The sequence below is a fragment of the Lagenorhynchus albirostris genome, chromosome 7, assembly GCF_949774975.1.
Source record: "Lagenorhynchus albirostris chromosome 7, mLagAlb1.1, whole genome shotgun sequence".
Classification (NCBI taxonomy): Eukaryota; Metazoa; Chordata; class Mammalia; order Artiodactyla; family Delphinidae; genus Lagenorhynchus; species Lagenorhynchus albirostris.
The window spans coordinates 16714164-16738436 of NC_083101.1; the positions used below are offsets into that span (position 1 = coordinate 16714164).

General features: G+C 41.6%; 1 protein-coding gene and 1 long non-coding RNA gene across 3 annotated transcripts in view; both read right to left on the reverse strand.

Moving 5' to 3' along the window:
- Positions 1–12548, reverse strand: part of LOC132523405 (uncharacterized) — a 29645-nt gene extending 17097 nt beyond the window's left edge. The window contains exons 1-2 of the long non-coding RNA XR_009541514.1: positions 12233–12548; positions 6888–7044 (exon numbers count right to left, since the gene is read on the reverse strand). This is a non-coding gene — a long non-coding RNA (uncharacterized LOC132523405). The remainder of the gene's footprint in view (positions 1–6887; positions 7045–12232) is intronic.
- A 697-nt stretch (positions 12549–13245) lies between these two features.
- On the reverse strand, positions 13246–23956 carry TLR4 (toll like receptor 4). 2 transcript variants are annotated; one of them, XM_060154501.1, is made up of 3 exons: positions 23554–23956; positions 18656–18822; positions 13246–16313 (listed from the first exon to the last, which is right to left on the reverse strand). In XM_060154501.1, the coding sequence occupies exons 1-3, from the start codon at positions 23641–23643 to the stop codon at positions 14048–14050; spliced, it is 2523 nt and encodes an 840-aa protein (XP_060010484.1). In that variant the 5' UTR covers positions 23644–23956; the 3' UTR covers positions 13246–14047. The 2 variants fall into 2 exon arrangements, with proteins under 2 accessions (XP_060010484.1, XP_060010486.1); XM_060154503.1 differs by lacking the exon at positions 23554–23956 and adding an exon at positions 19083–19614.
- Positions 23957–24273: the final 317 nt, after the last annotated feature.

The following is a 24273-nucleotide window of genomic DNA, read 5'->3' on the forward strand; positions in this document are numbered from 1 at the left end:
ACCATGTGCTGGGCACTGCTGAGTGTCTTACATGCATCACCCTGTTTCATGTGAACACATTACATTAAGTACCCCAGTGTACTGGAGAGAAACTGGTGAACAACACGGACAAATGACATTCCTCATGGAGGTGGCAGAGGAGGGAACCTCTGTGTGTGATCATTTAGCATCTCCTACCTCCCAGAGACCTCAGTCAGTGTCTTGGAGAAAGTCAAAGAGGGAAGCCAGAAAAAGGGAAAGTCTCTGCAGGAGGCTTCTCCCGGAATGCTGTCTCTGCCCCAGGGCAAAGGCTTTCTGCTCCAGGCCAGCCAGGAGCTCCTGCTGAGCAAAGGGCAGGCTCTGGCTCCAACTGCCTTTCTGGACAACACTTTATCTTACACACCAGTGCCTGTAAAGCAGCAGCTCTCAGCGCTTCCATATCACAGGTGAAAATGATAGACCAACTCTCATGTATAGGGAGGTGGATTGGGGCTCAATTTAAATGTTTGTATTTATATATCTGTCAACAGACATGTCAAACAATGAAATGAGGCACTTGGGGGAATAATTAGCCCCATCACTGGCGTTTTGAGCATAATCTGAACCATTATGAATAATAGATATTTGAGGACGGGATTTGAGAGCCCACCCAGTATTGGTGATCAGGCACACATGGGTTACAGCCTTACTAACTGCAGTTCACTAGCTGCATGATTTGGAAGAATCCGTTCAACCTCCCTAAGCCTCAGTTTCCCCCTGCTCAATGGGGATGATGAGGACACCTACCTCAGGGGTTTTTGGGAACATTGAATGGGGTGATTCACATAAAATGCCCAGCATAGGGCCTGGCACATGGTAACTGCTCAAAGACTGCTTTGTTAGTATAAGTGGAGTTAATAACTTTTTAAAAATTAGTGTGGTTTTTATTCTTATTGTTTTATGGTAGTGGAAGGAATTTCTGCACTGGATAGAGAGTTGAGCAAAAGCTTTAGAAGAGTGAAAGAAAGAAAGAAAGAGAAAGAGGAAGGGAAGGAGGGAGGGAGGGAGGAAGGAAGGAAGGAAGAAGGAAGGAAGGAAGAAAGGGGAGAAAATAAGGCTAAAACTTTTAACCAGAGCCCTGAATATAAAACAGATTGAAGTGGAACCACTCCAGTTAATCCCTCGCGTGTTTCCCCACCCTTTTTCCTCCATCTCTGCCCTTTTGTATTATCATCAGTAGGGGTAGTGTTCCTATCATTTTATGACTGCTACTACCGCACTACTCCAGTGGTCTCTCCTTCACACACAGTCAGCTTCGTTCAGTGGGATCAAGCAGATCTGACTCGAATCTAGGCCTCGCCTCTCACTGTTCCTGCGACATTAGGCAGAACAGGAGGCCAGCAGAGAGAGACAGGGGAGCCTAGGCCTGAGACTGCTGTACTCATACAGAGTTCTTTGGAAGATTTCTTTTTCTGGTGTTTCACGTTCTGTCTCTACCACCCAACTGGCATCTCCTTGAGGACAGGAGGCAGCCGTCTCTTCTCTTTGTACCTTTTCACCATCTGGTATAAAACTGCATTCAGTGGATGTTCTCCGGTTTCTGGCTCCGTACGCTGCTAATTTCTAGGTGATGGATTCTTTTCAGCTGGAGTGTCTACTCCAGAGAAGCAAAACTGCCATGTCATGAATCTTTGACCCTTTGTCATAAAAATAGGGGAAGGGGAAATTATGTAACTCCGTTATACAACTGACAACAATTTTATAGCCAGTGACACAGTCCCTTTACAATGGTGATTCTCCAGCCCTGATGTTGTAACATTCCAATATGCTATTTTGTTTCCTGAAAGGGAGGGTGAGGTCATGGCAATTCCCGGAAAGTATTTAAAGCAAACCAAATAACAAGTCACATTACCTCAAGTCTAAATTATAGCTTCACCAGTATCACACAGCAAGTGTACAGCAACATCAGGATGAGAACTTGGGCCTCCTAAATTCCAGGAACCACAATCCAGCGGAGTTAATGCTAAATTACCAGGGCTTTCAATCTGATTGTATCCTCCCTGCCTCTTAGCATAAGCACATACCAAAAGTTAGTATTTTTGAGTGATTGCCAAGAACCTTGCTCTTTGCTTGTATTAACTCATTTAATACATTATCCTTAACTGAAGGATGAGCCAACTGAGACTGATTAAATGACCTTGCCAGAGTCTCCTGATGGCAGTTAACTCTCGGCATCTACACAATTAACTATTTCTACTATATACTTTCCACCTCTTTGTGCTATAGCTGTGTTCTTCTACCTGCTGTTTCCCAGATTTCAGCTTTGCATTCATGCTATTCTTTTGTCTAAGAATTCCCCTCCCTCATCATCTTCCACCATGCTCCACCTGCAGAGCTATTCTTTTAAAATTTCCCGCTCAAATAGCACCTCTTCTGTAAAGCCTTCCTCAACTGCTTCTAGGCAGAACAACCTGGCTCCCATGTTGGCATAACAGTGTGTGTGTGTGTGTGTGTGTGTGTGTGTGTGTGAATTATCTGTTGACACATCACCCCCACCAAATTGAATCTGAACTTCTCAGTGTTGAGAGCATGTCTTTGTTATTTATTCCTGCACCCTTGTGTGTCTCGCACTGTGCTGACAGCAGTGTAGCTTCCCCATGAATGTTAGATGGAATGATGAGTAAAAAAGAAAACTTTCAAGAAGAAAAAGGAGAGCGAGAGCTTTACTTTAATTAAACTGCCAACAAATCTGAGAGGCACGTATTAGTGTCCTCATTTTACCGCTGGGTCAGACAAGGCAGATACTGTAAGACGTAGCATCAGAGCAGAGATCTGTCTGATTCCCAAGCTGGCATTCCTCTCCTTCTTTTAGAAGAAGAAAAGGCACATTCTTTGGGGTAATGCAGTCAGCACTGTGACATGCAGAAGCGGTTAATGAAGATCACAGAAAGAAGGGAAGGAAAAGAGCAAAGGGAGAAAAACATCAAAAAGTAAGGAAGGTGGAATATTGTCATTTCAGGGCAGAGAGGGAGACAGGATTTCCCAGGTAAGAATCAGCTTAGCACCCAATAAGAAGGTGCAAAGAAAGGAAGATTGCGGTGACATTTAGACAGGCTAGAATGACACCAGAATTGAACCCCAGATAATTGGATGAGTTTTCTTCAAAACTGTTTCAAGAGCCAGAAAAGAGTGAAGAGCAAAGACAGGGGTCTGCGTCAGGCAAAGGAAAAAGAATTATTTAAAGGCAGATGCCACGGCTCAGGAAGGGAACTGCTTGACCTCACTGCTTGAGAAGGGAAGTGCCTGGGAGGTCTGGCAGCCTGGCCGCTGAGTACATCTTTGGTGGCTGTTTGCAGTGGCATATGGTTGAGGGATAATAGCAGCCCCACAGTGATAGAAGGGATAATCACACATGACATTTTAAGAAAGAGAGCAGGAAGGAATGAGGAACCAGAGGTCTCTGCAATTACCAACCGCCAATTGTGAAATTTATGCAGAGTGTTTACTCTTAACTGGCAAGAATTTGCAGATGGTGAGAGGCACGAGGGGTCAGGCAGTGCCTCCGTAGCTAACTGTTCAGGAGCCTGTGAGATATCACTTTAAATGTCAAGTATGGGAAAGGAAAGGACAATTGCAAGCATTATAGTATAAGAAATGGCTTGGATTTAGACAAACTGTAGTTTTCTCCTTAAGATAATTCAAAATAGTCAAGTATACACATTGCTAAAATTTAGAAGAATCTTATAAAGGTGACATGGATTAATTTAAAAGATTTTTAAATGTGTAGGCAAGCTGGGAGGTATTTTGGGGATTATACAATTGGACAGAAGAGGAACCCTTCTTTCAAGGAGTTTTCCATCCAGAATGATACTAACCCCTCCCATGTAATAGCACTTCCCTAAAATGTCTTGAATCTTCTGTTTCATTTGCTTCTCATATCTGTCGTAGAAGTGACTCCATAAACCATCACTCCCCAGACAAAGAAACAGAGGCCAAGGGACAAAGAGATCAGCGAGTGTTTGTTAAGCAGATAGTGGTGGAGGCAATTCACCATCCCATTGTCTTAACCCCTGCTTCCATAGTCTTTCTCTAGTCCTCACCTAGATTAATAGCTGAATCTTTTCCATAAGTGAGGGAGAGTGGAAAAAATTATAAATGCATGAATAAAACTGCTTGATTAGTGTTTCCCAATTTCGTATAGTATCAGGAGTTTTCAAATGCTAAAACCACATGTTAAGGGTGCTGGACCATCTGCCTGATAGAGTTACACCTCTAGTCATAGAATGGAATTGCTGGAAAGGACATTTACTCCAACTCCTGCATTTTATAGATAAGGAAATAGTCCTGGAGAGGTGAACATGCTAGGATGTCAGAGAGCTGGCCTGACCCTCAACGGCTGTTTGGTTCATTGCTTTCCAATAGACAATTTTTTCATGGCACTTTTAACTTCTCCCCACATCTGCATATCTCTTGTATTATTCATTTTGTTCTCTGTTTTATTTTTCCTAAAAAGGCCCACATTATAAACTTACATATATATTTTAATGGATCATATTCCTTACTACGCACAAACTTATTACAAATAGAAAATAACCATGAAAATATATACATAATCATTGAAGGTAATATACTCATCAGTTATCCACATAAAACCATCTTTTTTAGCAACATACCACTCTTTGGAAAATGCTGATCCAGCCCAAGTATCCCATTTTACAGGCAGGAAACTCGAGTCCAGAGAGGAGTTTTGAACTATGCATCTACTGCCTCTGCTCACTTACCTGAGCTCAGCAGCTAGTATTCCAGTAACCAACAACAATATTCCCTGCTCCTTGAGGTGCTCGGTTCTCAGACCTGGACGAGACACAGACCACAGCCAATCCAGTCAAAGGTGATGTGTAGAAAGGACTCAGCAGGACCCGGCAGTGAGCTGAACAGTCAGAGATTTATCTCCTGCCATAATTTCAAAACTGCTCCTTGCAAGGTAGAAGTTTTTACAGCAAGTATTTCCCTCTGGAGAGCAGTAGACTCTTCCAGAGATTCAGGGTCTCAAGTTTAAAGGTCAAATCTATTGAATATCAACCTTCAATGCCCACTGCTACACCTGCCCTCAACAGTACCAAAAAGAGGATCCTGGGAAGACTGATAATGGCCCAGCAGGTTCTTGCCCAGGAGATCCTGGTGTTTCCCAGAGAAAACCATTTTTGGAATCTTGAGAGTCAATGGCAAGCTGAATAGTCAGTTTGCAAAAGTGGAGCTGACAAGTTTTATTTTGATTTATTTTGCAATGGAACATCAGAAAAATAAAATAGGCAGCAGATGCCTCAGAGAGTTCAGGGCAGACCGTGACGTTTTTCTGGTATACGTTTATGCTAGGTCTCAACTATCCTGGAGCATGAAGAAAGGAAATTGGCAACACACTAAGAGGAACCAGGAGAACTAAAAACTTGCCTAGGTCACAATGTCTAAATGGATACTGTAAACTCAAAATCAAACAGGCCCGGCTAATCTCCCAGTGAGTCTGATCTGGTGGGATTGAGAAGAAGCAAATGTAACCGTGTGAAAGAAAGAGACATTTTCTGACCAGTAAGGGATGTTTAACAAGAAGGATCACATGTTTCATTCTGTTGGTCTTGCCTTGGTTGTTATGAATCTTAGCAATAAATCTCAAGGACGAAACCAGCAATCATATTAAACGTAGGGTATTGTCCTCCATTTTCTATTGTAACTGTGATTCTCAGATCTGTCAGTGCATTAAAATCACTTGGGGAATATTTTAAAATACAGATTCCTTAGGCTCAACCTCTGATACTAAATCAGAATTTCCAGCAATAAGGATGATAAACAAGGCTAGAAAAATAGATAGAAATATATAGTCAAAGACCTCAAGTGATTCTTAAGCCAAGCACTTTTTTAAAAGTCAGAGTTGGTAAGCTTTATCATCTTGATATATTATTCCCACTTTTAATAGTTCTACTGAAAGCATCTCAATTGTAAGCTGCCAGAAGTCCTTGGTGAAAACAGACTGAGTGCAAATGAAGGGTGAGGGAAGAGGCTAGAAGAAGAGAGAACAGATGAGAAAGAGAGAGAGACCTAGAGACCTTAGAAAACATGTTGGATTAAGTAGCTTAATCTAACTTTAGTATCTTGGAACAGAGAAGGCTTATCTAACCTTTGGAGAGAGACTTCTGTTACCCATCTAAGAAATAAAGTCAAAGACAGCTTGTCTGGAGATTTTGTGAGAAGTTCAGAGCCTCTGAAACTTTTTCTTATAATCCTCCCTTATTTTCAACTTCCTCTTTCCAAATAATGCCTCCCAGGGATTTCCTTAAACAGGAACAGTATTCATTCCTCTTTTGTGGAGATGGGAAGAATCTAAAGAAGATAAGACTGAGTCCCAGAAAGAAGGTGGGCCATGTGACCACATCTCACAGCGGGGCCCTGGAAAGATGGAGGCATGACGTCCTAGGGAGCAGTGGATAAAAGCCAGGCTGGGTTATTTCAGGTCAGTCCTGTCTTGGCTCACGGGAGATGGGGTGTTGTTAGTGTGAGACAAGAGCTCAGATTGGCGACTGACTGGTTTTGATTTAATTACATAGTGAGATAGTTTCTTAAGAGCATACATCACCATCCTTTCTCCTAAACGTGGGTTTCATTTTCAACAAAACACTTCTCGCATAAGCAACATGTCGTGTCTAAACCCTTATTGCCATTCCCAGAACTGCTTGCAGCCTCTCAGAAACCCATTATTTTATAATTATAATCAAGACTATTAGGACAGAACAATTTGTGCCGAAAGCACATTCACACTCAGAATCGTCACTTAGCACTGTCACAGGGAGGTAGATCTCTACTTCTGTAAAATCAAAGAGAGTAGCAGACACTGCCTTATAAACTTTCAATTTCTAGATGGCGTGGGAGGTACTGACCTTGTCTGAATTTTTCTCCAATCAGTCCTCTGAATACCCCTGGTGAATAGCTGTTACTTGGTGGAAAGAATGCAGCCCTGAGAATCAGGCCAACTTGGGTTCACATCCTAGTTTCCTTCCAAGTGGACAATTCACCTTTGGACCTCAGTTTCTTCATCTGAAAAATGGCAAAGCTATTAGTATGTGCCCATTTAATTTTAACAGTTAAATGAATTAATATACAGATTGGAACAGTCCCAGGCATGTACCAAAAGCTTAGCAAATATTAGTTATTTTTGTGATTAATGCATAGAAGCTGTGTGACCTTAGACAAGTTACTTATCCTCTCTGGGCACCCATTTCCTTTTTGTCCAAGTGAGGAAACTGGTAGTGGCAGCAATCAGATAAGCTCACATGCCGCTCAATATATTTGATTCCTTTTGATCAGCCATTTATTCCACAGGTTTCACTATGAGTTGAAAACTCTGTGAGTTCCATAACGGAACCCAGAGCGTGTGACCTTATTCCAGCCGTCTGGAAAGTCCTTAGCTTTTGGAATTTCCCCATAACCTCTGTGTTCAGTCATAGGTCTGTGATTTCCATCAGGAAGTCAGACTGACTGGAAAAATGATACAGCAACATAAACATGTTGTTTACAGGAAAGGCATGATCTAGTGGACCTGATTTGTCCATTGTTAAGAATCTTTCATCATGTGTATTTTTTTTTCAGATTAGTCCAACAGCTTTATTAAAAGATAAAACCCTTCTCCCTCTGCGGTCCTGGTGGCATCGGCCTTAGGCTCTGAGCATCCAGATGTCCTGCAGCCCGAGAGGCATCATGTGTATCTTTAATTTACTTTTTTTACTTTTTTTTTTTTTTTTGCGGTACGCGGGCCTCTCACTGCCGGCCGCGGCCTCTCCCGTCGCGGAGCACAGGCTCCGGACGTGCAGGCTCAGCGGCCGTGGCTCACGGGCCCAGCCGCTCCGCGGCATGTGGGATCCTCCCGGACCGGGGCACGAACCCACGTCCCCTGCATTGGCAGGCGGACTCTCAACCACTGCGCCACCAGGGAAGCCCTAATTTACTTTTTCACAGGTTCTTATGGCTGTAATAGTAATCTTGATAAGTAACAATAGTAATAATTCTCTTTGGTCAATACCAATCAAAATTATGACGATGAGATGGAAGGCTTTATGCATTTTTGTGGGAAGAGAGTGCTCTTGACATAGTACAGTGCTTACTTGTCTTAGTTATGGAGTGAAGTAGACTTACATCCTAACCTCAGAGCTGTCATTCATTAACAGGTGACCTTGGGCACATTACAGAATGACTCCAAGTGTCAGTCTCCTCATCTATAAATTGGAAATAATTAGTATCTTCCTAATTCATTGATGTGACAAAGTAAATGAGATAGTATATATAAGGCCCTTGCACAAAATGATTGCTCAATTGAAGATAACTATTGGTTATTATCAGTATTGTCATTATAGCTCAGTGAGGTCTGCAAAGAAGATAGTATCACCCCCATTTTATGTATTGAAATCTGAGCCTCAAGGCACTTGAATGACTTGCCCACAATCACACAAGTAAATGAAGACCCTGAACCAGGTCTTGGTTTCTACTCTCACAGGAAGTTCAGTGTCCCCTGCGTCAGAATTCTGCTCCATTATAAATGGACAGAGTCTGGCTTTTGCCCTTTATTTTTAGACATATATACATTCTTTTTTAAATATTCTTTTCCATTAAGGTTTATCCCAGGAGATTGGATATAGTTCCCTGTGCCATAGAGTAGGACCTTGTTGTTTATCCATTCTGAATGTAATAGTTTGCATCTACCAACCCCAAAATCCCAGTCCGTCCTTCTCCCTCCCCTCTTCCTTGGCAACCACAAGTCTGATCTCTATGTCTGTGAGTCTATTTCTATTTCATAGATAGGCTCATTTGTGCCATATTTTAGATTCCACATATAAGTGATATCATATGGTATTTGTTTTTCTTTCTGACTTTACTTCACTTAGTATGATAATCTCTAGTTGCATCCATGTTGATGCAAATGGCATTATTTTGTTCCTTTTTATGGCTGAGTAATATTCCATTGTATATATGTACCACATCTTTATGCATTCATCTGTCAATGGACATTTAGGTTGTTTTCATGTTTTGGCTATTGTGAATTGTGCTGCTGTGAACATTGGGGTGCATATATCTTTCGGATTTTGTCCAGGTATGTGCCCAGGAGTGGGATTGCTGGATCATATGGTAGTTATATTTTTAGTCTTCTGAGGAACCTCCACACTGTTTTCCATAGTGGCTGCACCAACTATGGCCATTCTGACTGGTGTGAGGTGCTACCTCATTGTAGTTTTGATTTGCATTTCTCTAATAATTAGTGATGTTAAGCATCTTTCCATGTGTCTACTGGCCATCTATATGTCTTCTTTGGAGAAATGTCTATTAAGGTCTTCTGCCCATTTTTCAATTGGGTTGTTTGTTTTTTTGTTGTTGAGTTGTATGAGCTGTTTGTATATTTTGGAGATTAAGCCCTTGCTGGTTGCATCATTTGCATTTTGCCCCTTTTAAAATTCTAGCAATGGTGTCTGATAATTCACTGTGTTTTTCAGAGCTAGGACCCTGCCATCTCTTTCCATTCTCCCTCCCTGAGAGTGGAATCACTGAGTTTGACTATGGGTGTGAGCCTCCTGCCTTAGAGACTTTCAGGTTCCAGTTTTCTATGTCACCTTCATGCCAGGCTTGGGATATTTCTTGCTCGTAAGGCAGCCCCTTCAGGCAGGTAAATTTGGAGCTGTGCTCCATCTCCCTTCCACTCTCTATTTTATCTTTGTAGTAGCCCTGTAATATAGGAGAAACTTACCCTTCCTATTCAAGAAAACAAACTGAAATTAGAGAGATTAAGAAACTTATCTAAAATTATCTTGTGAAGGTGTGGCAGGACCTTCAAATCCAAGTCCACTGTATGCATCTGCTAGAATAGTAGCCACATAAAGAAGTCCATATAGGATTTTTTAAAACTTGTCCTCCCTAGAGACTTCCCTGGTGGTCCAGTAGCTAAAACTCCACGCTCGCAATGCAGGGGGCCCGGGTTCAATCCCTGGTCAGGGAACTAGATCCCACATGCCGCAACTAAGAGTTCACATGCCGCAATGAAAAGATCCCTCGTGCCACAACAAAGATCGAAGATCCTGCATGCTGCAGCTAAGCCTCAGCGCAGGCAAATAAATAAATAAATAAAAACTCTGTCCCCCCTATATTTAGCAACAATGACTAGAATATTCCATTGGAAGAAAATGAAAGCCAGATTTTCTAGCACTCCTGATTTTCAAAGCATCTGTATTCTTCACTTAGCAAAATAGATAATTGGCATTCTAGGTACTAGGCTGAAATTCTAAGTCCAAATTCTCAATTATTTGGGTCCTCCTCTCATTAGACAGCCTGAAAGAAGTGAGAATAATGGTGCCAGTGGGAAAGTCAGTCCAAGAGGCACGCTTTGTTGCTCCTCCTGACAGTCCAACTTAAATTCTGTGTCAAGGTGCATTGCTAAAGTTGATGTACTCAAACTACATCAGTTAAGTCTCCTTATTGTGTTGATTTCCAATGACACATCCCTGCCATTTAATGAAGGCATTGAAAGGAACAGCCTTATTCCAAGTCATGTGGCAGAAAGGTATCTCTGAGTACAGGTTGGTGGGTAATTGCTATAAATACAGAAACAGTTGAGCCTATCTGGAAGGCCATTTGAATAGACCTATTTGCATGGAGTCCTGGGAGCCTCATTGAAAAGAAATTACTACATCAGAAAAGATAATTAAAGTGGGAAAGGCTTAGTTCGTCATTGTTGGAGGAAATGGTTGATTTCAAGTACTGCCTCATGTCTCTCACACAGCTCATCTTTCAGCCCAACACACATCCTTTGGTTTAACCTTCATATCTGGATTCTGTTGAGCCCTGGCCAACCAGTGGAACCATAGGAGGACTAATTCTAATTAGGGAGTTTCTTTCTGACTTGGCCTCCACCCATGCTGTTGTCAGAACCCCAGCCTCCTTCTGGACTCTCACTTTTCTGGAAATTACCAGCAAGTTCCTGGAAGGTACTACATGAACTCATAGGTGTCCTAAGAAGAATGACTGAGAGGTCTATTGCGTTTAAATCCAAGCTCTGCCATTTTCTACCTGTGGGACTTGAGATAAGTTACTTATAGAGCCTTCATTTCCTAATGGTTAATAATGCTGGTATTACCAGTGTCCATCTAATAGGCAGAGTATGGGACTTAAAATTAGATACCATACACAAAGCAGTAGAATAGGGCCTAAAAATGGCCATTAAAAATAATTATTATTAGAGAAGTCCTCTTCTCCCATTCTGCAAAGTCTTTTGTAATACTTGGAGTTAAGGAACGAAGTGGAGGAGGTGGCTGAGAACATCGCTTCATAAAGTCCCAGAGGATTACTCCCCTTTAAAAGTGTTCCTTATATTGAACATGTACTATTTTTAATACTTAAAACAGTTTTGCAAAGTAATAATCTACCCTCCTTTTATATTTGAGTTAACTAGATTCTCAGGGAGGTGAAGCCAATGTCCAGAGGGTAAGTGGTGAATGTGAGTTTTGGCTTTCTCCAAAAGCCATACTGTCCAAAACACCAGGGGGGTCTCCCTGGAGTTAGGACGGGAAACCGCTGCTAAAGCTTACTCTAAGGGTCTTTTTTTCCTTGTCAAGATTTTCTAGTTCTAATTAACTAAACTTGTTCATGTATTGTTTTTTTGAATCTCCCTTGTGCCCTTTATGGAAAGAAAGGTGTCATAAATAAATCACTCAGTATATATAATGTATATATGCATATGTATTTACCTAATGATTCATGGTTTCAGTGAAAAACCCTTGACTACTGTTAACCACACAGAGAGGTTCAGGAGTTTCACTTCCTGTCTTGTGAACCTGAAGCATGAAGCAGTGGGATACAATGGAAAGTGAGCTAGCTGCCCAGTGTAGGCTGGAAGCCAAGTTCAGGCCCTGCCACTTTACTCTGTGGCCTAATAAATTTACTTCCTGGAACTTCAGATTTTACACCAGTAAAATGGTGAAATGACTTCTTAATCTGCTACCCCCCCCCAGATCATAAGAGATTCAAATGTGGTTATAATTGTGTGAATATGTTCTAAGTTGTAGGGTAGTACACAAATTTAAGGCATTATTATTAATTTTTCTTTTCTTTTTTCTATTCCACCCTTCATCTCTGTTTAACCCAGAGAATTTAAATGGCTGCAAAGAACCTGTCCTAGGCCTAACTTTCCTTTTTCTTCCCCTTATGTTTCTGTCATATCATTTCTTTCCTTTCTTGTCCACCTCACCTGCAATTTTCAGAATTCCCAGCTGGGAGAGGGGACTGATAGGAAGAAGACCAGTGACAGCCTTGGATCCAGGAAATATTCCAGTCCTATTTTGATTTTCCTCCTTGGAGTCTTGTGTATTTGCTTGAACTAACACACAGATGAAGAATGCATATTTAAATATGAAAAGAAACACACTCACATATAGCCTAGACACACACAAAAATGCATGCCTTCAAGCATACTTAGAATATAGCACAGACATTTGTCTATAAGGAATCACATACCAGCACTAGAGTGAGGACCTAACTCAAACATCTGGAGACATCTATGTCAAATGCAAATATTCCCCTTGCAATATAATCACACTTTCTTCCATGCAGACATGATCACACGAAAAGCAACAGGAACACATAGAGGCGTGTGCACAAATACATACATCCACTTTCACTAGCACATAAGACCTATAAACACACCCAGGCATGTTCAGCAACTCCAACCATGCTCCAGCCAAAATGCACTCTGGAACACTCAGTCACAAACACACTCCTAAATGTGGCCATATTTCCAGTTTTTGACAACAGTATTTTCCAAGTGTCCTCATTGCCCTTTCTTTGACTGCACCGTTCTGGGAAAGCTGGCTGCATGTGCTTTTCAAAGAATTTCCCTTAGCATGACCCACAGTAACCTCAAGGACGTTACTTTCTCAATGATAATATCTACTCTTTCCTAAACGTAATCATGGAGTGACATCCAACAGGAAACAGCAATGTGTGCTCCCCACCTCGAACCATTTCAAAATCCCCTGAAAGATTCAGTGGACCATCAAACAATACTCATTTGCTGCAGAAGAATCCTTTGCTGCAACTCCCATCATGCAGTCACCCCAGCTCTATCAGCCCACATGTTTCTGGGGTCATCAAGAAGAGCTGACCTCCTGAGGTCACCCCACCTCCTGCCCTGCCTCTAGCCTGAATTGCTCATGATGAGACCAGGAAGCTGGACTTGTCTCCCTCTATTACAATAAGTGCCACTTTCAACCAAATTATTTTAATGCTTCCTTCATGACAGTCATAACTTGGTAGGTAATAACTTCAGAATGGCATCAAGTGACAAAGTGACAGAGTATATTTTACATATTTGCTCAAAAGTTAGTGGTTAAGTATGGATCTTTCCAGCATGTCTCTAACAGCCTTATTTATGATATGGGTTTATAGAGAAGACATGAAAAATGAGAACTGGATTTATAAAGACAAAAAAATATCAGGGACTAGTCGTTAATAGATAGAACATGCTAAGGGATAACCAGGGTATTTGTGAATAGACTTAAAGTAGGGGGTGTGGATCTGAATCTGGAGCCTTTTGAGTCACAAATAGAATTTAAATTATAGTCAAAAGAAAAGCGAAAAGTGAGCCAAGACCTCGATCAGTTGAAACTACCAAAACCACTTTGTTTTAACATGGCTAACACATATAACATGAGATGGTTTCTACTCAAAAGATGAAGGAGAAGAAGTCTGTCCTTTTCTAATCTCACTGAGGCCCAATCTCTTAGTTCTAATTCAATTTGACGGGGTAAGAGTTGAGTTGACTTTCCCTGTCCTGGACTCCTTAGCTGAGTTGGTTGAAACATCCAGCTGGAAGTTCTGTATTTCAGTACAGTGTTTATGCCCTCTACATTGTAAACTCCATGAGATTAACAGTCCTGAATATCTTGTGTACCACTAAATCATCAGCCTTTAGCACAATGCTTGGTACGTTGCAGCATTTAATACTTGTTAACTGAACAATCACTGTGTCCAGCTGGGCAAGGAGCACATCAGGAGATTTTCCTCCTCAAGTGGAGGCTGTTGCTTCCTGCTGTCTGCTGTCTGCATCTGCTGTTCCTTCTGGCCTCCATGGTTTACCGTCCAGCAAGGCTTTTCTGAGTCGTCTCCAGAAGATGTGCCGCCCCAGGACACTGTCCTCCCACTCCAGGTAGGTATTCCTGTTGAGAAGGCGATACAGCTCTACCTGCTGCCGCAGCAGGGACTTCTCCAACTTCTGCAGGACTATGAAGATGATGCCAGCACGGCTGCTAAGAAACTGCCAGGTCTGGGCAATCTCATACTCAAAGATACACCATCGGCTCTGGATGAAGTGCTGGGACACCACGACAATAACCTTCCGGCTTTTGTGGAAACCTTCCTGGATGATGTTGGCGGCAATGGCTACCCCAGGAATAAAGTCTCTGTAGTGAAGGCAGAGCTGAAAGGGGGGCACCCCCTCCTCCAAGTTCTTTACCAATTCATTCCTCACCCAGTCTTCGTCCTGGCTTGAGTAGATTACAAAAGCATCATAGGTGCTTTCACCTCTGCCATACTTTTTGCAGCCAGCAAGAAGCATTAGGTGGAAATAGAACTTATAGACCAGGGCTCCTGCCACAGATACCAAGAGGATGGTGAGAACCGACGCACTAATGATCATCTTGTTCATCTGACAAGTGGCATTCCTGAAACTAAGCACGGGCATGTCCTGCATATCTAAAGGTTGTGTACACATCATTTGCTCAGCTCCCACCAAGAGCTGCCTCTGGTCCTTCACCCACTGCAGGAAACTCTGGTGTTCACAAACACAAGCAAAGTCATTCTGAGTAAGATTTAACAAAGCAAGGCTCCTTGGCAAATGCTGTAGTTCTTGCTCCTTGGACTCCATGATACGGTTGAAACTGCAGTCCAGAATCTGGAGGGAGTGGAGTGGTTTATAAGGAAGTGTATCCAATGACAAGAGTTTGTTGTGACTCATATTTAGCACCTGAAGTTTAGGGAGGGAGTGAAATGCCATCTGGGATACCCGTTCCAGTTGACACTTAGAGAGGTCCAGGATGGTTAAGTTAGTCAGTTCTGTGAAGATATCAGGAAGCAAGTTGTTCTGAAAAGAATTGCCTGCCATTTTCAAGGTTTGGAGGCTGACCAAGCCAACAAAGATGCCATGGAAGACAACTTGGGTGTTGGTATAAGAAATGTCAAGGTAACGGAGATTTCTGAGTGATAGGAATACTGAAAAATCGTTGGCCTGTTTCAGATTGGAATGCTGAAAATCCAGGTGTTCTAGTTGCTCTAAGCCCAAGAAGTTTGAACTCATAGTAATGACATCATTGAAGCTCAGATCTAAATGCTTCAGTTTGCTTGTCCCAAAATTAGTGTGAGAACAGCAACCCTTGAAACTCAAGTGATTTCTTTTGAGATCTAGAAACTGAAGGTTTGGTAGCTCAAATTTAGTAAAAGTGCTCATATGTTTGTTGTCTGTGAAAACAAACTTTTTGAGAGAATTGAGCTTCAATGTGGGAAATTGTTTAAAATTACAGTTAGTCAATTCTAAGTGTTGCCATCTGCAATCTTTAGGAAGGGCTTCTAGACTGTCTAAATCCAGACTCAACAGAGAAATCACAGAAACATTTACCAAACAATTAAATAAGCCTGTATCATCCTTTGGGAATTCACTGAAGTATGCTATCCGAAACTGTTTGAAGGTCAAATTGCACAGTCCCTCCAGGACAGATCTGTCAAAACTTTCCAAGATCCTTTCATTTTTAAATTCTCCCAAAACCAACCGATTGATTTTTAAACCAGCCAGACCTTGAATACAAATTTTCATTACATGTGTACTATTAAAATTACTTCGCAAAGTCAGTTCATTGAGCTTAATTTCTTTAAAGGTGCCTGGTTCAATAAAGTCTAAAGGGTTCAGGGACAAATCTAAAGAGAGGTTGAGTAGGGGCATTTGATGTAGAACCTTCAAGTCTTCGTGATAAATATTTTGGATTTTGTTATTAGAAAGATCCAAGTGCTCCAGGTTGGGCAGGTTAGAAAAATATTCAGGAAACTTGAAGGAATGGATAAGATTGTGAGCCACATTAAGCTCCTTCAGGGTTTTGAGATGCCCAATGGGGAAGTCCTCTAGAGACGCCAGGTTTGTCTCCACAGCTACCAGCTTCTGTAAACTTGATAGCCCGGAAAAGGCTCCCAGGGCTAAACTCTGTATAGGGTTTCCTGTCAATATCAAGGTGGAGAGGTGGTTTAGGCCCTGATATGCATCATCTTCAATCATCTGAATTTCACATCTACAAGGAAAAGAGACACAGATTACATAATATTTCGGCTGAATTAAAAAAAAAACAAAATGAAATATCAACACAGTCATCTAGGTCTTCACACAGATATGACATGACATATTATGATGCATAGGCAGAAATATCAAGCAAGGCAGATGAAGCAAAGAAGAAGCCCCACACATTTGGTGCTATTGTACTGGCCCCCGTGACAGTCTCTTTTTATCACACTAGGCACTCATGCTAAGCAGAGGCAGCCCATCCAACAGAGGGAAATCAGTTAAAGATCAATGATTGGGGCACGTGAAGACTGAACCTCGGATCAGCTTTAGCCATTTCCTGACACACATAATTGTGATTATATATCTGATTGGTACAGATGAGGCAGATAGATGTTAGTTGTTAGGCATGATAAATGACTAGTGAATGTCAATTTCAAAGGTATAAAAAATTACACCGAAGTGTCACAGATATCCTTAATGTTCATGAAAAGTTCTCTATATAGGGCTCATCGCTTAATATTAATCAGAGTATTAAGATGAAGAGAATATTTAACTTGGAAGCAGGAGATGTGAACATGAATCTCTGGTCTGCTGTCAACAAGGCATGTGCATGTATATGAATCCCTTAAACTCTCCAAGCCTCAATTTCCTCATCTACAAAAAGAAAAAAAATGTATCAATAGATTTCCATAGGAAAAAAAGGCTGCCTGGTCTATCACAAAGCATCCTTAGAAGATAAGTGGAGTTACTGTATATGAAGAAGCAACATGAGAAGTCAGAGTATCTATTGCACTATTGTAATCTGTCCTTGCCCTAATCCAGAATCTCCTCCTGGCTAACCAGGAGGGGGAGCTAGCCTCTCTGCAAGCACATATTTAAAGCCTCTGAGGGTAGTTCCTTGGGTATGTGTTGCGTCGAAAGTGAATTATAAGGGACATTGATGAGAAACTTTTGTTTAAAAAAAAAGTTGGTCTGTCTACCTCAATTCAGTATATTTCTTGACAAAATTCTTATTCAGAAAACTGAAATTTATAAACTAGTGGAATGCTATAATAGTATTTTATGCTTATAAAGTCTACTTTACAAGGTTTTTAATATATATAGCGTGTTAACATTTAGTATCACAGTTAACCCTATGGGGTAAGGTTCACCATTTATGTTTCACAGATTTGAAAACTGAGACTCAAGTCACACAAAGTGACATGCCTCAGGCCACATGGCAGTATATGTTGGAGGAGGACCCAGCTCAAGTCTTCTGACCTCCATAAGGCTCTATGTCACTGCCTTCAAAATGCTTGATCCCCCCTTTGTTGTAGTCTATCAATATCCAAGTTAGAGTATAAAACATAAGATGATCACTCTTCTGCAGAAATATCTACTATCCTCTTATCCTTTATTAAGAGTTTCTATAATAAAATGTCATACATAAAATGTTTCTCCATTTTTCACAAACCCTTATAGAGATTATAGTCCATTATCTATTACATTTCTAAATAAGGTCCCTGATGATGAAAATGATTTTAGGATTCAATTACCCCCAAAATGATGATAATAACTTCACCTGTTCTAATGAATGATATACTTCCCTATATCAGAAAAATAAAACATTGGTCACTGTTCTGTCTCACAGCAGATGTTTTCCTTTGATCTTGTTATCTTTCTCTTTGGGTTACTTGTATCTTTCTAATTCCTTATCCTCTACCCCACTTCCAATATTCTAAACATTATTTGAATCCCACTCAGTTCATGAACTCTATATTGATTATTCACTGCATAGAAGGCCCCTTTTCTGTACAACACAATGTCTTGCCTCTAGTTTGCAAATAACTTATCACCTCCTCTTATATATTACTATCCTTATTATCTCAGGCTCAAAAGCCAAAATCAGAATCATGTAGCATGTGTTGAATGTCTACTATGCTGAGCACCATGCTCAGGATTTAAACATATCAAGTCTTTCAAGTGGATATGCCCTCCTTAATAGCTAGGGTTGTATGTTATATATCAACACACTCTTGTTTCCTAGCAGAGTGAACAACATATAGCAAGTAGTCAATAAATATCTGCTGATGAAAGAGTTTGAGTCAATCTACTCCCCTAACTTAAAAGAAAATCAAAGATAGAATTGTCCTTAGAGACTGTCTCATCCAACTGCTCATTTCACAAATAAGAAAGCTGAGACCTGGAGAAGGGAGGTGGCTTGCCCAAAGTTATATAGCAGGTAAGATGTCTGTTGAATGAATAAATAGGTGAATGAAAATGAGACTTCACTAATCAGGCTTTCTGACTTAAGAATGAAATGATAAAACAACGAACATTTCTCCGTGTACAATGGTAAAACTCATATATTACCTGGATAAATCCAACATCTGCAGTTCTGGGAAGTTGGAGAAGCTATGGCTGTTTAAATGATTCAGGTGGTTAAAGCTCAGGTCCAATATCTTGGTCGATGTGGGGATGTTGTCAGGGATTCTGTAGAGATTCAGCTCCATGCATTGGTAACTAATGTTAGGAACCACCTGAAATGGTCAGACATTAGATGCAGTGTCTTGCTGCATGCATCTTACCAGACCTCCCAGCAACTCTCCTCTCCTAGGCCAGAGCCTGGGATGCCACTGGGTCAAGCACAGGGGCCAGTCAGCCGTCTTTCATCCATCCATCCATCCAGTCGTGCATCCACCCGATCATCTGTTCATCCATCCACCCATCCATTCATTTATCCACTCACTTCATTCTTATAAAATGTCTTACTCTAGATTAGGAAGGGAAAAGCACCTACCCAGTGTTTAACCTCTACTATCACAATGGCAGCGTTTAGCGAGAAGCAGTGGAGTCAAGTGGTGAAGAGCTGAAGCTCTAGAGTCCAAAAGCTCTGGGTTTCACCCTTCCCTGTGATTTGCAACAAGGGATTTTGTTGTTGTTGTTGTTGTTTTAATTATTTATTTATTTATTTAGGGCTGTGTTGGGTCTCCGTTGTGATGCGCGGGCTTCTCACTGCAGTAGCTTCTCATTGCAAAGAAGAGGCTCTAGGTGTGCAGGCTTCAGTAGTTGTGACACGCAGGCTCAGTAGTTGTGGCTCACAGGCTTAGTTTCTCCGCGGCATGTGGGATCTTCCCGAGCCAGGGATCTAACCCGTGTCCCCTGCATTGGCAGGCAGATTCTTAAGCACTGTGCCACCAGGGAAGTCCCATTGTTGTTTTTCTAAATACACCTCTTGTTGTATACAAGCTTAGGGAGACTGCGAGTCAGGTGTCCAGACCTTCCTTAATCATAGCCCAAGTTTTGCCAATTGTATTCTTTCCCTTGGATCAAGGACCTTTGAGCAGATGAGATAGAAATGGGGACAAATCTTTGAAAATGGGGACAAATCTTTGAAGTGCGTAGACTCCAGTGGTGGAACCTAGTGAGTAAGGTCAAGCGCTGGATGCTGTCTTGGTTCCTCTGCTGAGTTTATCAGACTTTCCCGAATTCTTTGTAAGCCTCGTTCTCTAAACTCCCATTTAATTTCCTAATTCTCTGACTCTTCAACAAAATTCCTTGCTTAAGCCAGCTAATTTTGGTTTTCAGTTTAAAACCAGTAGAATCTTTTAAAAGGATTAATGAGATACGGTATTAAAGAGATTATCTCAAAGCCTATGACAGTGTAAATGATCAATAAATGTTAGCATGTTTTATTATTGGCTATTATAATTCCCCACTATATGCAGGCTTGTTTCTTATATGTTACGTGTTTGAACTTAATCTTCAAATAAACCTTTTTAAGAAGAAAAATTCAGTGAGATGAAGTAACATGTGTAAGGTCTCACAGGCCATAGTGCAGCTCTTTGCTTTATTCGCTTGTCTCCTGAAATGGTATTCCTCACAGAATCCTCACAGCCCATACCGTCTAATAGAGGATGGTGCCAGACATCCTCCCTTACCCTCTTTTATCCTCCTTCACAGGAGTCATCACTATCTAACATTATGCCTTCTGTGTGATTGTTCCATACGTACTGTTTGTTTCCCTCACTAGATCGTAAGCTTTGAGACTCTAGCTCTCTGTGTCCAGCACTCAGAATGATGCCCGGAAAATATTTGTTTGAACAAATGAATTGACAACCGATTACATGGAAGTTTATTCAAATCCCAGTTGAAGGCATTTTCTGCTAAGTGCTGTGGGCAGCACAAAGGCCAATGTGATAAGGCTCCAGACTTCAATGAGCTCACAGTCTAGAGTAAGAGCTATGATAGGAGCACAACTCATTCCTGAAAAGGGTCTTAAACCAGGCTTGGCAAGTATTCCCTTTGGTTCAGAAAAGGTAGAGATCAATCCTGGATCCAGGGATTGTAGATTGTAGAAGGCTTCCAAGAAAGAATATTTCCAGGTGGGTCTGGAAGGATAAGTGAGATTTGGATATGGAAAGAGGAAGAATGAGGGAAGAGTGTGAGTACACAGGGGTAGAAAACTAGCTCAGATTAGCTGGTGTGTGGCAGGAGTGGTGAAACCTAAGCCAGAGGGGAAGCCAGAGCCAGATCAGGAGGGCCTCATACTTTGTCCTGTGGCAATACTTTTAATCATTTAACACGTATAAATTGAACAACTACATGTGCCAGGCACTGGGATAAAGTGATAAATAAAACCAGCAATGATCTTGCCCTCTTACAGATTCCATTTCAACAGAAAGACAAAAAGTGAACAATAAATAAATATATATATATTCACAACATTATATGTATTTTATATATATAGTATATATATGTATACCCAATGATGTGATATAAAAAAATAAAGCAGTATAGGAGATTAGAGTCAAATATAGTGAGTGGGGAGCTCTACATGAGGCAATCAAGGAAGACTTCCCAGAGGAGGTGACATTTAAGCAGAAATTTGAATGAAGTGAGGGATTAAGCTATGAAAATATCTAGGGCTGCACTGTCCAATATGGTAGCCACTGGCCACACACAGTTGTTGAGTATGAGAAATGTAGATAGTTTAAATATGATAAATGTAAAATATATACAAATCTCAAGGACTTAGTACCAAAGAAAGAATGTAAACTATCTTGTTACTAGTCTAGTATATATTACATTTTGAAATAATATTTTGAATATACTGACTTAAATAAAAATATTATTAAAGTTAAATTCACCTGTTTGTTTTTTATTTTTTTAACTACTAGAACATAGTTTAAAACATAGTTTTAAATTCAGTTAGTTAAAATTAAGTTAATTTGGTTAAATAAAAATTTAGTTAAATTTAGTTTATTAAATATATCATTTAAATTTAAATAATATCATGTGACCCATTGAGCAGCACTGATCTAGGGGAAAAGCATTCTAGCTAGAACTAGCCAGTGCAAAGGCCCCATGGTAGGAAAAGGTCCTAATAACAATGGAAAGTTATTAAAAGTTTTTAAAGACAGTAATTTGTTAGATCTGAACCTCAGAAAAAACAACAACAATGACCAAAAAAACAGCAGACGAAAATGAGCAGAATAGATTAAAGGAAGGGGGCTGAGGGGTCAGGAGACAAGTCACTGCCCAAAAGTCAAGGCCAGGGAAACTGAGGATCTGCCCTAGGGTGGCACTGAGGTGAGGGGCAGGGTTGGACAAGTTTCAGAAACAGAGCATTTGGGGCATGGGAAATGGGAGGAGCCAGGAGTGGCTGTAATTGTATCCTGGGGTGACCATGATTGGAGGATCCATACCCACTAACTGAACAGCAGGAGAGACACAGGGAGGAGGACAATGAGCAGGGAATGGGGGGAACAGAGGACGTGGAAATAACAAACTTGTCTTTGTTACATATTAAAGTAAACAATTTCCCCCATGTCCTCAATGTCAGGACTGCTGGTTATGCGTTTCTTGAATTTCTGCCACACCCTAAATCCCAGGGCATTCTTCTGGCTGCTTGGTTCTGCCTTGGGCTTTCCAAAGCAATTGTGAAGTCCATGCAGGGGAAAAACAAAGGAGATCCTTCATGAATGAGATTACAAACCAGCTGGTTGATGTTTCACAAAGAAAGAAAGCATTGGGCTTCCCTGGTGGTGCAGTGGTTGAGAAACCACCTTTCAGTGCAGGGGACACGGGTTTGATCCCTGGTCCGGGAAGATCCCACATGCCGTGGAGCAGCTAAGCCCATGTGCCACAACTACTGAGCCTGTGCTCTAGAGCCCGCGAGCCACAACTACGGAGCCCACGTGCCACAGCCACTGAAGCCTGCGCGCCTAGAGCCCATGCTCCACAAGAGAAGCCACTGCAATGAGAAGCCCGCACACCGCAACAAAGAGTAGCCCCCACTGGCCGCAACCAGAGAAAAACCCGCGCGCAGCAATGAAGACCCAACGCAGCCAGAAATAATAAATAAATAAAATAAAATAAATAAATTTATTTACAAAAAAAAGAAAGAAAGCATTGCCTTAGCTGATATTTTGCATCTCTCCCTGTCTCTTTTTCTTCTCTCTCCATCGCTCTTTCTCTTTCTCTGTATCTCTGTCTCTCCTTTTCTTTTCCAACTCCTTTTCTTTTCATTTTTTGGACAGAACTATGACTAGATTCAGAAGTCTGAAGTCCACTTAGAAAGTTGTTTCTATTAAGAGACCAAAAATATCTTCTTCCTGAGATCGAAAGGGGCAAAGCAACAGCTTGAAGCAGAGTGTACAGACCACCAGCGTTAAGCAATGACAGGAAGCAGGCTTCTTACAACTTTCTGTTAAAGCCTATAATTCTTTTATCGATGTGAAAACTCGTCTCAGAGAGGTTTAATAACTTCTGCAAGGTCACACACCCCGAAAGTGAAAGAAGAGTGATCTTTTTTTTTTTTTTTTTTTTTTGCGGTATGCGGGCCTCCCACTGCCGTGGCCTCTCCCGTTGCGGAGCACAGGCTCCGGACACGCAGGCTCAGCAGCCATGGCTCACGGGCCCAGCCGCTCCGCGGCATGTGGGTTCCTCCCGGACTGGGGCACGAACCCACGTCCCCAACCACTGCGCCACCAGGGAAGCCCCAAGAAGAGTGATTTTAAGCAGGTCTATCTGACCTGAAGTCCCTAGGAGCACTTTAACTCCTAAATGGGACATGACCCTATGGGCTGCTTGTTAATGTCCTATAGCCATGAATCATTTGGTCCCTGTGGTTTCTTAAGTTTTTAAGGTAACTTGATGTCTGTTTGCAAATGAAACTAACTGGGGCCCGTCATGGGAAACTGAGCTGAGAGCAGTTTTTCAGAAGCAAGGTAAAGCTCCAGGAAGCCGAACTGACTCCAACCACGTACCTGTACACAAGGGTCCCAGCTCTCCGACCTCAGGCAGAAGAGGAAGGCCATGGCTAGGATCAGAGCTGCAGCCAGGCGGGTGTGAGGCATCCTCCTGGCATTTTCTGTGACCAAAAGTGGCCTTCTGGAAACATGACACTCTGTGTCGGCCGGTCAAGGCAGCCTCCGAGGCACTGTGCTTTCTTCTCTTTCCTGCTCGGCGCCCCAGGACACTGACTGTATTCAAAGCAGTGCTGGGTTAAGGGAGGAGAGGAAGTGAGAGTGGCAACCTTAGCATTCTGGACTTTTGTTTCTCTAATATTTATCTCCTCTGTCACTGGAGGGGAAGTTAGAAGAAGAAGAAGAAAATGTCTGCAGACCAGGGGCTGGAGTAACAGCAAGAGGAAGCTGGCTGTTATCCCAAGAGGTCATCTAACCTCAGGATTAGAGAGTTTAGGAAAGTAATCATACAGCATGTGTGACTAACTACCTAGGACGGTGGCTTCCCACTTTTGTTTTAGTAGTGGAAACTTACTGTCTGTATTAATTTCCTAGGCCACTATATATAAAAAAAAAACACACAGACTAGGTGGCTTAAACAACAGACATTTATTTTCTCACAAAGTTCGGGAGGCTAGAAGTCTGAGTTCAGAGGGTCAGCAGGGTTGATTTCTTCTCAGGCTCTTTCCTTGGCTTGTAGATGGCCGTCTTCCCCCCTGTGCCTTCACATGGTCTTTCCTC

Bases quoted from the DNA above. Each gene is read 5' to 3' on its own strand.
- TLR4 (XM_060154501.1), bottom strand. From the start codon at position 23,643: ATGCCTCACACCCGCCTGGCTGCAGCTCTGATCCTAGCCATGGCCTTC. The intron at 18,823-23,553 runs GTACGTGGTTGG...TGACCATTTCAG, and splicing joins GCTGGGACCCTTGTGTACAG to GTGGTTCCTAACATTAGTTA. The intron at 16,314-18,655 runs GTAATATATGAG...TTTTCCTTGTAG, and splicing joins CAGATGTTGGATTTATCCAG to ATGTGAAATTCAGATGATTG.